Source organism: Rhineura floridana, chromosome 18 (assembly GCF_030035675.1).
Source record: "Rhineura floridana isolate rRhiFlo1 chromosome 18, rRhiFlo1.hap2, whole genome shotgun sequence".
In the NCBI taxonomy this organism is placed as follows: domain Eukaryota; kingdom Metazoa; phylum Chordata; class Lepidosauria; order Squamata; family Rhineuridae; genus Rhineura; species Rhineura floridana.
Window position 1 is genome coordinate 16,129,119 of NC_084497.1, and position 15,208 is coordinate 16,144,326.

Below are 15,208 nucleotides of genomic sequence, written 5' to 3' on the forward strand. Positions count from 1 at the left end.
GGGGGGGTGAATCTCAGGAGAGGACATACCTTTATATAGTTGAAGGGAAGTTCAGTTAAGAGCCCTGCTGGATCATACCAAAGGACCTTCTAGTCCAGCATCCTGTCCCCACAGTGGCCCACCAGGTGCCTTGGGCAAACCCAGAAACAGGACATGAATGCAAGAGCATTCACCCGCTCGTGATCTCCAGCAACTGGTATTCAGAGGTGTTTTGGACTCCCAACTCCCCATCAGCCCCAGCTAACACAGCCATGTTGGCTGGTGCTGTTGGTAGTCTAGGGGAGGGCATCTGGCTGGAGAAGGCTGCCTTAAAGCCTGACAGGTTTATCTACAGCATAAGTTTTTGTGCACCAGAATCCACCTAGCATCAGATGTTGCCCTAAGCGTGTGTGTATACTTGCCATCCAAGGATTGCATGTAATGTGTCTGGCCCACAAACAGGTGGCCCTGCAGATGCTGTAGTACAACTCCCATCATCATCCCTGATTTTGGCCATGCCGACTGAAGCTGATGAGCGTTGGGGTCCAGCAACCTCTGGAGGAGCCAAATGTTCCCCACCTCTGCCATAAGTAAATCTGTTAAGTCTTTAAAACTTTGACTAGGCGCTTGCGTGTCCTTGCGTATGTGTGTACACTTTTCTTTAGACACCGTGGCCTTAATGTATGGTGTGAAAATCTAATGGACGTGAGAACCAAGCAGGCTGAGTCTGGAGATGTCCTTTTTCCTCAGCCGCTACTCAGAGTAGACCCATTGAAATGAATGGGCATGACTAATTCAGGTCCATTCATTTCTGTGGTCTGCTCTGAGTAGGTCTAACATTTAAGTTGCAGGAGCATAGATTCAGATTGGACATTAGAAGGAACTTCTTGACAGTAAGGGCAGTTCGGCAATGGAACCGACTGCCTAGGGAGGTGGTGGGATCCCCTTCGCTGGATGTCTTCAAGCAGAGGCTGGACAGCTATCTGCGGGAGATGCTCTAGCTGTGGATTTCCTGCTGTGAGCAGGGGGTTGGACTCAATGGCTACAAGGCCCCTTCCAACTCTATGATTCTATGGATGCCACTCAGAGTTTCAGAACCTTCCTCAGCTAGGCTATTCAAGCTGAGGATTTCCTTGCTGGCTTTAGAAAAGAGCTAGGATATTCAGGCTAGGAGAGGAGTTTGTTTCCGCTCAGGGAGCTGACTCTGGCGAGCCCAGAGGGGCCAAGAAGATGTATCTGAGGGAAACTGCAAAAGAGCCTGTCAGCATTCTCCTTACCTTGGTCTCCGCAGAGCTTGGAAAAGTTACTTTTTTGAACTACAACTCCCATCAGGCCAATCCAGTGGCCATGCTGGCTGGGGCTGATGGGAGTTGTAGTTCAAAAAAGTAACTTTTCCAAGCTCTGTCGACGGTCTGTGAGAGGAGGGTTAAGAAACGTATAGAGGAAGGTTCTGGAACTTCCTTGTCTCTTCACCTCTTCTGGATAAGCTCCGTCCAGTGCAGAGAATGTCCATTCCTGGGAAGACCGTTGCTTCCCCCAGATTCCAGCAGTGACCCCTCAGCTCCTGGTCTTTCAGGTTGGGGAGCGGCTGGGCCGCTACGAAGTGGAAAAGCGCTGTGCCGTCGAGCGGGAGGACTATGATCTCGCCAAGCAGAAGAAGCAGCAGATGGAGGAGTACCGCCTGAAAGTGTACCAACAGCTGGAACTGCACAACCTCCTCGATCCGGATCTGATGGTGAGCGATGTCCGTGGCAGTGCAAGTCAGAAACCTGCCTCTATGTTATGATTCTCCGGAGGGGCCCTTGCCCACTTCCTGCTACCTCTGAGTACCTGGGGAGCTGTCTGAGAGGGAGCAGAGCAGCGTAAAGTATTGCTCCAGAGCTGGCTAGGCCCCAGGCGAACAGCTTTATATTTATTTTTTTACTTAAAACATTGCCTAACCACCCTTCATCAGTAGCCTTAAAATAATTCACATGGCATATAAATACAATATGTTGCATCCAACTAAAGTCCTACTTGCAGTAGACCCATTGAAATAAATGGACCTAAGTCTCTGGATACTGTTAGACTCCCAACTCCCAGGAGCCTCAGCCAGCACGGCCAGTGGCCATGGATGATGGGAGTTGTAGTCCAGCAACATCTGGAGGGCCACAGATGTTTCCCAGGCCTGCTGTATGATGAAATTTCTATGGATGTGATCTTTTTTTCTCCCTCTCGTTCACTCAGATCTGTCGGCCTCCCGATCTGCCTCTCGAGCCTGTGGTTTATCCTTCCACTTCTCCTCAACAAAAAAAGTCTCTGCTTTCCCCCCGGCGGGTTAAAACTGAAACGGAGAGTCCCGAGCCGTTGCCTCCTGAGAAGCCTCCCGAAGGTCCTTCCCCTGAGGCTGTTGCAGCACAGACCTTCTCTCCTCCCGCGGCCCAGGCCCCCATCTCAGCCGAGGCTTTTCCAAAGATAAGTGTGAGTTTGGTTTTTCATGGATCCTGTAGGTTAACACACTTCTGCACACAGCTTGTATTGAACATTTCTGAAGTCTTCTGCTTTTCTTCTTTCTCTTCTCTCCAGGGGTATGACTAGTTGTGCATCTGGGGGACTTGGGAACCAAGTCTTTTTCTGAGGGCTCTGAGTGTTTGAGTTTGGAAGTGAATTCAGGGGGAATTGAATTGGGGTGTGGGGGGACGTGATCTTGGCTATTGTGCTAGATATTAATTTGGGGAACTAAACTGATTTATGGATGACTTTATCTTATTTGGGGGAGAATGAATAGGGAGAATTTAAGGGGCATTGGATTGATTTGGAACAGGATCTGTTAGAAAATGTGTTGGGGATCAATGCACTGAAAAGGCTGCAGCTCCAGGTTGGGAAAGGCTGCTTCAGGATGGGATGCACACACACAGGAAGGTTAGTTAGTTAGTTATTCTTTATTTATATGCTGCCATCCTTCCAATACTGGAACTCGCAGCGGCTTCCAGATAAAAGCACATATAATTAAAACATACAGAATCTACATTAAAATGAAGCAAACTACATCCAATATTAAAACCAATCATACTGCTAGATAAAAAGGAATCAAAACCAATTTAAAAATAGTAAAATTCGGCATTAGTAGTGGGTGTGAATAGGGTGGATCTGATTTCCAGTAATGCTTCTTACCAAATACTGTAAGTAAAAAGGACAGGTCCCGCCCCTGACAAAGACTTGCAATCTAAAATTATCACCCCGTGCTTATGATGTTCCAGGGGTCTCCTAGAGGTCACAAACAGTGCAATCCTATGTATTTAGAGCAGTGGGGATTCTTTTCTCAGGTGTGTAATTCAAAGCTAGCATGTGGGGCAAGATCTGCTAACCTAGAATCCCCCATGTCAGAACATCTCACTCCACATTGAAACCTCCAAAAACACTATCTCTGAAGTACACATGTACTGAAATATAAATAATTAAGCAACCTATTCCTGCTCAAAATCAATACATTCATCACCTCCACCCTGCCAAGATGCGCCTTTTCATGTTGCCTCTAAAAGCTATGAAACGGTGGGATTATCTCAAAAAGTCTGTTTAACATTTTTCATTACTTGCACCGTTTAGTCACAGTGGTGCCAGGAAACATGGCCACAGGTGCTCCACACCCTGAGTCATTAGCAGCAGAACCACTCTTGCCTCTACTGCATCAGAGGAACCCCCACACACACCTCTCACTGTTTAACCCTAGCATGGAGAGCCTCTGTCCCATGGACCAGATTAAGCCCCATAGGAGTCCTAATTGGGCCCGTCAAGGCTGGTTTTCCACGCTCATCCATCCCACAGCTGACATAATGACATCAGGTGTTGGTTGGGTTCAGCCACGGCTGCAAAGGAAGAATCGGGAGCCTTAAAGTGTGCTCCCAATTATTCCTCTGCAGCAGGAGGCCTTGCATTTGGCACCTTTTTTAATTCTGTGGTGAATGCAAACCCACTGGGATTGCTCCAGCACATGAGCTCACAAGTGGAGCCAATACATGCAAAGGAATATTTTTCCTTTGCAAACTAGCTGGAATTCAAGTTGGTCTACAAAGCGAAATGCTTCACTTGACGTCATGGTGACATCAGGTGACTGACATCGGCATCCACCTGTCAACATGGCCCAGGGCAGGCAAGAGGCATCCGGATCCACTCCCCACCCCTGGTTTAACTCATCCTGCTGAGTATAAGCAACAAACCAGCCTGAGTCAACTCACAGGAGGATTCTTCTTTCACAGTGCAGTAAAAGCTCAGATGCTTCATAAGGCAATACCAGACCAGGATGGTGTGGAACATCTTTATCAATCCCAGACACTCCATCCTCCCCATCTGTATTTCAGCCTGAAAGATCACAGAAAAGTGTGGGTGCATGGAGCCTAGGTCGCGGGTAGGCGCAATTGGTGATGTTACAGAACATCATTGCTGATCACGAGGCACATCTGTTAAGGCATCAGCTTCCGGTTTCTCTGCTTTGCGGAACTGGAGCCAACATAAGAGAGCCATAACTTTGATCTTAAACAGGCAGATATATAGATATAGATAATACATACATTTACACGCATAATGCTTTGTACTGTTGACTGTGGTTTTGTAGACTATGATAATGTGGTTTTAATAATATGTTGTGAGCTGTCTTGGGAGGGCTTGCCCTGAAAGGTGGAGTGCAGATGTTGAAATAAATTAATAAATATGCTATATATTTTTCGGTATCCTGAGAGCTCTGGGTAGCTAGCAGAAAGTATGAATTGTACACGTGGGTCCATTTATATTCCTTAACAGGACTCCCAGTATGAAAACAGGCCACACAAATGGATCAAAGAGTGGAATATGACCCCCTCCCTCCCAAAAAACCAAGCACTTTCAGAATGATAGCAATACTCGGGGAGAGTGATTAGTTCCTCTGAGGACAGACAAGGGGGGCACTGGAAGGAGCAGATTCCCACTCTTCCAGGAGCAACAGGCGTGTCATCTTCTGCTTCCATTTCTTGGCCTCCCACACAAGGCATTTGATGCTCAAGGCTGCTCTGTTTTGAGGGTAGAGAGCAGGTAATGCCTTTAAATTTAGCTGGCGGTTTCTCTAAAGCATCTAAGCTGGAGATGTCTTTGGACTGCTGGATGGCTTTGCTTCCTGGTTGAAGTTTCTCCTCTTTGCAAGGGGAAGTTGGAGCAGTTTGCAATTCTCTGCTGACGCTGGGTTCCTGTGCCCAGCCAAAGCTCATATTCTGCTGTGCTTGTTGATGGTGCTCCTGTTCTCTTGAGCATCTATAGGTTGGCTCTGTGTCTGGTCAGAGGTTCTTCAGGAGTTGGTCCTTTTGAAAAAGTCTCCTTTCTCCTCTAGGTCGAGTTCTTACCTTATGACGAGAGGCCTCTCCCGGCTATTCGTAAGCAGCAGGAGGAAGGCTTTCCTTACTTGGACCCCGAGATAAATGAGCAGGACCCGGGGGACACCCCACGAAGTGGCACCGTTGGAGAGCCTGAGCCGTTGACCGAGAAAGCATTGAGGGAGGCCAGCTCAGCCATCGAAGTGTTTGGGGAAGGCCTGGTAAAGATCTGAGAAACGTAGCTCAGTAACGGCAGGGCTAGCAAGGGTCTTGCGCACAGGAAGTGCCCCTGTGCTCACTGCAGAATGGAGCCCTGTGTTCAGGATGGGTGAGAAGTAGTGATGTGGGTTTTCCAGAACATTTTGAATTGAACATTTCTCCTGTTTGCATTGGGAAATTGTCCGATGCCCTAGACCAGACCCAGGGAGCGAGGGGGGGAGCAGATGCAGCTCTTTGGGCCGCTCTCTCCGGCCCCTGGGGCTCTTCCTAGCCACAAAACAGGTGGCCTCCGGAAGGGGAGTAAGAGTCAACCCTGCTGCTACCTGCATAAACTCCTCCTGGGTTTTGTTCCTCAGTCACGCTAGAGCGTGACAGAATGGCAGGCATCAGTTTTCGTACAGGTTTGGGCCTGTTTCAACTCCCAAACATTCCCATTTTGTCAGGTTGCTGGAGCCTATTCCAAAACGTGGTCCTACCGCGAAGACTCATTGCTCGCCATATATAAGAAAATGATGGAGGTTTCCACGAGTACGCCGAAGGATGACCTGAAGAGCCTGCTTCGGGGTGCCATCTTTCTCACAGTGAGAGCCATAAAAGACATTGTCTCTTCAGTGAGTAATATCTAGAAGCAGCTGGAAGGGGGAGTGGGGCTCTAACCGCGTCTTTTGCAACTCCCACCAATGCACCCTCCCATATCCCCATATTCTAAATGAGAATCTGTGAGTATTTACTAGTGGCATCCAGCGACACCCAGTTTTACAGGGTTGTAAAGTCTTCCTCACGCACTTGTCCCATGCAATCCAAACATTCCCCCCTCTTGACCACAGATCGTTCCATCTCTTATGTGATGCCCACATGCTAAACTGTCCCTTTGACCATTCTGTGGCTCCTTTCAGACATAACACCAAACCATGGTTTAGCATTACATGAATGAGCACTTCCCCCTCCTCTTTCCTCTGCCAGCACAGCTGCAAAGAAAAGACTGGAAGCATTGGCTTCCTGTTTTTAACTAATTACAGTTTAGTGTTACATCCAAGAAGTCGTTTAAACCAGCCTTCCCCAACCTGGCGCCCTCCAGAGGCTGTTGTGCGACAGCTCCAGTCATCCCTGACCATTGGCTGGAATGGGTGAGAATCCAAAACCTCTGGAGGACATTAGATTGGGGAAGGCAGGTTTATATGGTGGTTTACTGAAACAAGTTAGGAGCCTAACAGCAGTCATTGTACTTGAGCGGGACGACTGCCTCACTGGGTGACGAGGGTCTTGGTGGGGAGGGTGGCTTGGGAGCTGCCCTAGGCCTCTTCTCGTTGTCGCTCCATCTCCATGGAGTGGCTGCTCCTCCGAAGGCGGGTGGCCTTCTTGGCTTGGGCTGCGGCAAGTCCTAGGCTCCTCTGCACCACTTGGTACCCCAGTTCCCTAGGACACCCTACTAGGGGAGATCTGCAGCTCAGTGTCAGACAGACAATTTGCAACCTTGCAAGAAGATGCAACTGAACCTTAGCTGTTATCCCTTATCGGCTTCCTGAGATCAAAAGTCAGGAAGAGGGGGTGTTGTAGATCAGGACCCCAGGGTGAAGCTGTCTAGCCCCCTTCAAAGGCTTCAAAGGAGTGGATCACTGCAGGGGCAGAATATGGCTATTTGCCTCCCCCCTCACTGTGGACCGAGAAACTCCATAAATATGAAGGATATTCCTTCATTTGTGGTTCCCTATTTCCATCTGCCTCGACTCGCCTGAAGTCTGACAGGGAACAGCCATTTGGGGACCAGGCTATTCTACTGTAAGTATAGGATCTTAGCTTAGAAAGCTCTTGGTTATTTTCTTTGTCTGTATTGAACCTCTCACCTTTGTTATGCCAGTGTACCTCGTGTAGCCCAGTTGCAGGTGATTCACTTTGAAGAAACAACTGCTGCTCTCTTTTTTGTATATTCCTTTCTTTTCTTTTAAATAAATTACTCTTTTGTAGATGGTGTGTATTGGCTTGAAACGAATGATTCTAAATCTAGTCTTTGACCGCTGGATGCTACTGATTACTGTTGATTAATAAGGGTTAATCCCTTTAGAACTCACACAGCTCTCTGCGATCCCCTTCCTCAGAGAAAAGAGCTAGGAAGAAGGGGGGGTGGCAGTACTACTGTAAAAATACTCCTGAAGGAGGGAGAGTTTTGCCTGGGAAGCAGAAACCCAAAGGAGTTGGGACTGTTCTCGGAAGCAGAGAACCCCCCTTGGGGTGCTGAGGGCAAGGGACCCCAGGGGGACAATTCTTTGACAGGGGTAACCTGTTGAGGGCTGCATGCTGGATGTGGATGGCCCTGAAGTGGGTGAAATATGGAGCATTACAAGGATGGCATAGCACTCTCTGTGTGTGTGTGCTGAAGAGCTCCATGAAATTAGTCGGGGGGGCACAGGTTCCTTGCCATTGACCTCTGACTGGCAGGGTCTCAGGCAGAAGTCTTTCCAAGCCCTGTCTGGAGTTGCCGAGGATTGAATCTGGGGCGTCATGTATGCAAAGTGTGGTCCTTCCCTGTCCTCCTTGAAAATTCTCAGCCCTGATTTCTTTCTGGTGATTTCTAAAAACAAAGCAGTTGGTTTGGAATTGTTGCAATCTTATTTTAACTGCCTTGCTGGTTTTCTTATGGCAGGTTTTTCAAGCTTCCTTAAAGCTCCTAAAAATGATCATCACCCAGTACATCCCCAGGCATAAGCTTGGGAAGCAGGAGACCACTTACTGTGTGGAAAGGACCTTCCCCAACCTTCTCTCCAGGACAGGGGACTCCTCTGCCCGCCTTCGTGTAGCATCTGCCAACTTCATCCAGGTGAATCAAGTCATTCTGCAGTCATGCGTATTTGCCTGAGTGCCTAACGTTCAAAAGTGGAGTTTGAACCTCTCTGCCCCGCCCAGCATCGTGATGGAGATGCAGATCACCTCCTTCCAAGCATCTCCCCTTTTCAGCATGGATCACTGAGTGGGAGGGGGGTGTCTGTATTTCTGTGTGTGTCCCGTGTATGTGGGGGTGGACACCTCCACTTTTGGACACACATGCTCCTAATCTGTGGTCCCAGAAGGGCTGGCCAAGGGCAGATGTAGGCCTCAGGTTAGCCACATAAGCTCTAAAACAGTTTGGGTGCAAGAGTGACTGGTACCTCCCATTTTAATTCAGGTCTGGGGAGAGGAGTATTTTTCAGCGGTGAGAAGGTTGGGAAACTCTGGGTTAAGGTATGAAGCTGTAATGCAGCTAGGGATGGAATGATTTGACAGTTTAGAATGATTAGAAAAATAAAAAACCCAAATTTGGTTCTCCACATTTTTGCAGGGATTTGAATTTTTTATAAAAATCCTCATGCGGATTCGTCGGCCCTTTAGTATAGATTTCTGCTAATAAATACGTGTTTGTATTCCGTTTTCACTAATGTACACATTTTTGCAAGCAATCTATCCTAATATAATGCATCTTTGTTATTTCCACCAATATGTTCATTTTGTGCACACTTTCCCATGATCTTTGCATTTTTGTAAACATTGCTTGCAGAACTGCACCACAGCATATGGACAAGTGCAAATCTTGAAGGGTGGCTGTGCTTCGGAAAAGTGCAAATTTGATAAATTCAGCTTTAAATTCAAACCATCGAATTTCTCCCCCACCCTTAAATCCAGCACGTGGTCAGCTCTTTAGCCACCCCTTTTTGTTTCTCTGGTGTCTTGCAATACAGCTGCATCGATTCTGGATAGGTTTGTATATCACTGTTGCAAGCCGGGCAGGCTCGGGTGGGGTGCAAGTCTGTTGTAAGAGCTCATCGTTGGAACAACTGTGTTTCCATCTCGCTACAAAGTACTCCTCTTCTTGGCATAGGTCTGAAGTCAAACCTTTGAGGCTTAAGTACTGCTGCTGAATCTTGCAGGGTTTGGGAAAGAATTTTTTGTTTTTGCTGAGGCATGCCTTTTTGAGCCACATCTTAAACCCTAACCCAAGTGTGTCATGTCTTCTCTCTTCCCTCCTCCCCAGGAAATGGCCCTCTGCAATGAAGTGAAGCCTCTTCAGATTATACCTGCTCACCTGGTGCAGCCCCTGAAGCCAAATTCCCCTGCCCATCTTGCAATGAGCCAGGTGGAGTTAGTGGAACGCTTGCTGAAAGACCTGGGGACAGATAACACTGGCTTTACTGTCGATAATGTAATGCGGGTATGGATCTGAGCGACAGTGGATTCTGAATCAGTATAAGATGGCTTTTCTATGTTCCCAAGGAAGGCACTTGCTCTGGGGATACTTATGTTTATGCTCTTCCTGTATACGTACTGATAAGAAAAATGAGGTGAGTGGCTCGGGATCTGCTAGGTAAGGGTAGCTAACCTGTTCCCCTCCAGATGTTGTTGGACTCCACCTCCCAGCAGTCCTAGCAGCCATCAAGGCCAATAGTCAAGAGTGGTGGGAGTTGGATTCCAGCAACATCTGGAGGGCACCACATTGGCTACCCGTGTGCTAGCAGATACATGTCAGAGCATAGCCCTTCCCCTCCCCCCCAAAGGCAGCTATTTTGGTCCATCAGAAGAAAAAGCCTCCAAATGCACATCTGGCCAATACCTTTATTAGAGCCAACCATGGACAAGGTGCTTGCGATGATGTGGCCAGCAATGTGTCCTCTTGACACTTGCCTTTCTTGGCTTATTAAAGCTTGCTGAAGAGGGTATGATCGAGTGGATTCAAGGTGCGGTCAACACGTCTTTGCAAGACAGAGTGGTCCCCGCCACCCTGAAAGAGGTGGTGATCCGACTACTCCTTGAGAAAGCTCACCCTGTACCCATTGGTTTGTAACAACTATTTCCCATTTGCAAATGCTCTCTTTTTAGGGAAGGTAATCAAGAGGGTTGTGGCGCAGAAATTGCAAGTACTCTTGGATGAAACAGATTCTCTTGACCTGTTCCAATCTGAGCAGGCCTGATTATGGGACTGAATCAGCCTTGATCGCCCTGATGGATGACCTTTATCAGGAGAAGGACAGGGGGAGTGCGACCCTGTTATTCTCACTTGATCTCTTGACGGCTTTTGATGCCATTGACCATGGTATCTTTCTGGGCCGACTTGGTGAGGTGGGTATCGGAGGCACTGTTTCACAGTGGTTCTGATCTTATCTCCAGGGTTGTCTTCAGAGAATAGCATTGGGTGATTGTCTTTCGGGTCTCTGTTGTGCTGTGGATGCCGCAGGGTACCATCTTGTCCCCGTGCTGTTTAACATCTATATGAAGCCCTTGGGAGCGGTCATCAGGAGATTTGGGGCAAGGCGTCAGCAGCACACTGATGATTCTCAGCTTTTTCTCTGTGACATCTGAATCGGGAGAGGCTGTGCAAGCCTTGGACCAGTGCCTGAACTCGGTGGTGGGCTGGATGAGGGCCAGTAAACTGACTCTGAATCCTAGCAAGACAGAGGTGCTGTGGGTTGGTGGTTCTCAAGTTCAGATAATTGGTCAGTTGCCTACTTTAGATGGGGCCATACTCCCTCTGAAAGAGCAGGTCCGTAGTCTGGGGATGCTCCTGGATCCATGTTTGTCGCTAGAGGCCCAGGTGACCTCAGTGGCTAGGAGTGCCTTTTACCAGCTTCGGCTTGTAAGACAGCTGCGACCGTTGCTGGACCGGGATAGCCTGACCACTGTTGTCCATGCACTGGTAGCCTCCAGGCTGGATTACTGTAATGCTCTCTGTGTGGAGCTGCCCTTGTGCCCAACTGCAGCAGCATAACTGCTCACTTGGTCAGGGTATTGTTGTCCTGTTGCCCTGCTGCTGAAATAATTGCATTGGCTGCTCAAGTTCAAGGTTCTAGTTTTGGTGTACAAAGCCCTATGCCACTTGGAACCAGGATACCTGAAAGTGTTACCCCTTACATACCCAGTTGATCACTGTGCTCTGCAGGTGAGGGCCTCCTGCAAATACCATCTTCTCAGGAGGTCCGTTCCTCACAACATAGAAAGCAGACTTTTAGTGCTGTAGCATCAATACTTTGGAATTCCCTCCCCTTAAATATTAGACAGTTGCCATCTCTGTTCTCTTTTTGACACCTATTAACAACCTTCCTCTTTCAAAAATCCTTTTAAGTAGAGTCCATATCCCAGACTGTGCTATGCTGGAATTGCTTTTTAATATATTTTTAAAGTTGTTTTTTTAAGATGTTTTGTTTTAAGATGTTTTAACATCCTTTGTTTTTAAGATGTTTTGAAGTGCTTTTAATATTGTTGTTTGCTGCCCTGGGCTCCTTCTGAGAGGAAAGGCAGGATAAAAATTTAATAAAAAAATAAATAAGATTAACATCTTCCATAGCCAGTGTTTCCCTAACACATAGGTAACTTGTAGAACCCATTTTTTTCCAGTGTATGTTTCAGGACAGCAAATGTGCTCTCAAACTACCTCCATCAAACTTTGAAAACAGTTGCATTTTTCTTTGTCTTTAGTTTGCAACAGGAGCTCTGGAGCACCGAGTGTACGAGGTCCGAGAAACCGCCATCCGGATCATCTTGGACATGTATCGGCAGCACCGAGCCATCATCCTGGATTACCTCCCTCCTGATGATGCCAATACACGCAAGAACATTCTGTACAAGATGCTCTTTGATGGGTTTGCTAAAATAGATGGCAAACTCACAGAGGCTGAAATCAGGGTGAGTAAAGCATGTTCCAGTAATCGTCTTGTTGTTTTCGTAGGAACTGTGCTGACTAAGGCAGGGAAGCCAATTTTACCGATCACTTCTGTAGGGATTCCGCACTTAAAGGACCCATAAACTGTAAGCCCTGTGCAGATGCTGGAGGCTGTGCATGGTCAGCAGCAGCAGACCGGGATCACCCTGCCCCAGATGCCTCCTGCACATTAGGAACCTCTGTGTTGAGCCCAACACATGTAGAACATTAGAAGAGCCTTACGAGATCAGGCCAAAGTTCCATCTAGTTCTGCTTTCTGCGACGGCCAACCAGATGTCTCCAGGAAGTTCACAAATAAGCCACAGAGGCAACAGTTTCGCTCCTCCTGTTTGTCCTTAGCACCAGATACCAAGAGATATACTGCCTCTCATAGCTCAACAGTCCATCCTCCATGAATTTGTCAAATCCCCTTTTGAAAGGTGATTTGAAGGGAGTGGCTGTCACTGCATCTTGTGGCCATGAGTCCCAGAAACTGAAACGGTGTTGTGCTACCTTTAGATTCTGCCTCTGCTCTCTGACTGAATAAACCGTGCAAGGTGGTAGGCAGGTGCTTTTAAGCACTGTGCCTGCCTTTGCTCAGTGTGCATTCTTTTCTCTGTTGTTGTTGTTGTCATGCAAGCTGAGAATTGCAGAATCCTAGTTGTATGACTGGCAGTGGTAGTCCAAACACTGGGATTCCAGAAGATGAGCAAGCCAGCCCTGGTCATTACTCCAGCCCAAAACCCAATGGCCTTCAGGTGTGTGTGTGTGTTTTAACAGGCACAGAAAAAAAACGCTGCCGAAGAAGCCGAAAAGCAAAAGAAAGATGAGATCAAAGCTCTGCAAGGTCAGCTGGCAGCTCTGAAGGAGATGCAAACAGAAGCTCAGGCTGCAAAGGTATCTGATGATATCCTGGGGTTTAAAATGCCCTTTGATTACTTTGATCCTTATGAGCAGCAGATGGACATGGAACCTCGCTTTCTCTGTCTTTCAAACGAGTCTGACTGTTCTGTCACTGCAAACTGGATGCAGATGCCAACCACTGCCACCACCCCCCAGTCAAACTGCTTTTACAGTGCTTCAGGTACCACTGAAAGCTGTTCGACTAAAGCCAGAACTGAGCTGAAGAACACAGCTGAAAACAATGCCTTTGTTGTGCATGCTGCGCATTAGCAGCCACATCTCTACCTCCCCCACGCCTATTTTTTTTAAAAAGTAAAACCAAAGGTGGTATTCAACACTAGTCCTACGCAAAGTAGGCCCACTGAAGTTAATAGACATGAGTAACTTAGGTTGATTAATTTCAATAAATCTGCACTTGAATACAACCCTAAGTTGCCACTATGAATGCATCCACCGCTCTGTGCCGTCTGAGCAGGGACGCTTGTGCAGTGTTGATTCTCTTGTCTCCCTGCCAATATGGGCCATGACATCTATGGAGAGAGGGAGGATTCCTTGACAACTGCAGGGGAATTTCAGAAGCATCCAGACTAATCTTATCTCATTTTTTGATCGGGTAACCTCCCTGGTAGACTGTGGGAATGCTATGGACATAATATATCTCAACTTCAGCAAAGCTTTTGACAAAGTGCCTCATGATATTGTGAATAGCAGGCTAGCTAAATGTGGGCTGGATGGAACAACTATCAGGTGGATTCACAGTTGGCTCTAGAATGGTACCCAAAGGTATCAATGGTTCCTTCTCAAACTGGGGGGAAGTAACAAGTGGGTTACCATAGGGCTCGGTCCTGGGCCCAGTGCTCTTCAACATTTTTATTAACGACTTGGATGAGGAGGTGTAGGGAATGCATATCAAATTTGCAGATAATACAAAATTGGAAGGGAGAGTGAATATCTTGGAAGACAGAAACAAACTTGAAAGGGATCTTGATAGGCTGGAGCATTGGGCTGAAAACAACAGAATGAAGTTTAACAGAGATAAGTACAAAGTTCTACACCTAGGAAAAAGAAATCAAATACAAAGATATAAGATGGGGGATACTTGGCTCAGCAATACTATATGTTAGAAGGATCTTGGGTTTGCTGTTGATCACAAACTGAATATGAGCCTACAGTGTGATGTGGCTCCAAAAAAGGCAAATGCTCATTTAGGCTGCACTAACAGAAGTATAGTTTCCAAATAGCTCTATTCGGTTCCCCTCTATTCAGCACTGGTTAGGCCTCACCATTAGCACTGTGTCCAGTTCTAGAGAATGCACTTTAAGAAGGATTCAGGCAAACTGGAACGAGTTCAGAGGAGGGCAACAAGGATGATCAGGGGACTGGAAACAAAGTCCTACGAGGAGAGACTGAAAGAACTGGGCATGTTTGGCCTGGAGAATAGAAGACTGAGGGGAGAAATGATAGCACTCTTCAGGTACATGAAAGGTTGTCACACAGAGGAGGACCAGGATCTCTTCTCGATCATCCCAGAGTGCAGGACACAGAATAATCAGGCTCCAGTTGCAGGAATCCAGATTTTGACTGGACATCAGGAAAAACTTCCTAACTGTTAGAGCGGTATGACAATGGAACCAGTGACCGTGGGAGATGGTGGGCTCTGCAACACTGGATGCATTCAGGAGGCCGCTGAGCAGCTCCCTGTCGGGTATGCTTTAATCTGGATTCCTGTATTAAACAGGGGGTTGGACTCGATGGCCCTTCCAACTCCATGATTCTATGATCCCCATTGCCCAGCTGCTGTCCCTGAGCAAAGGGGCGGGTGGATGTCAGGAAGGCAAAATTCACTGGGAAATCTCACAGTTGCAAGGAGGATAGCCATCCATTTGTTCTAGGAACCAGCTGGGTTGATTGTTTTTTGTGTGAGAGCAAAGCAGAACTCTGCCTCCTGACAGCAACCGCTCATTGTGGTCTGAAGCAGAGGGCTTTGTTCTCTTAAGATCCTACTCTTTTTTTCTTTTTAGGAGAAAGAGAGTGAGTTTCAGAAGTCCAAGGTTCAAGGTAGGTAAAACAAAAGTCCAATATGCTTCTGTAGAATATTTGTTGTGTTATTTACATGTTAAGAGTATGT

General features: G+C 47.3%; 1 protein-coding gene across 12 annotated transcripts in view; it reads left to right on the top strand.

Moving 5' to 3' along the window:
- CEP104 (centrosomal protein 104) overlaps window positions 1-15,208 on the top strand; it is a 44,760-nt gene that overhangs the window by 14,357 nt on the left and 15,195 nt on the right. For all 12 annotated transcript variants that reach the window (XM_061601142.1, XM_061601147.1, XM_061601143.1 and 9 more), the window contains exons 8-16: window positions 1,556-1,714; window positions 2,206-2,439; window positions 5,315-5,518; window positions 5,960-6,127; window positions 8,158-8,331; window positions 9,520-9,696; window positions 11,955-12,161; window positions 12,958-13,074; window positions 15,102-15,138. In XM_061601142.1, the coding sequence (XP_061457126.1) occupies window positions 1,556-1,714; window positions 2,206-2,439; window positions 5,315-5,518; window positions 5,960-6,127; window positions 8,158-8,331; window positions 9,520-9,696; window positions 11,955-12,161; window positions 12,958-13,074; window positions 15,102-15,138 (1,477 nt within the window). The remainder of the gene's footprint in view (window positions 1-1,555; window positions 1,715-2,205; window positions 2,440-5,314; window positions 5,519-5,959; window positions 6,128-8,157; window positions 8,332-9,519; window positions 9,697-11,954; window positions 12,162-12,957; window positions 13,075-15,101; window positions 15,139-15,208) is intronic.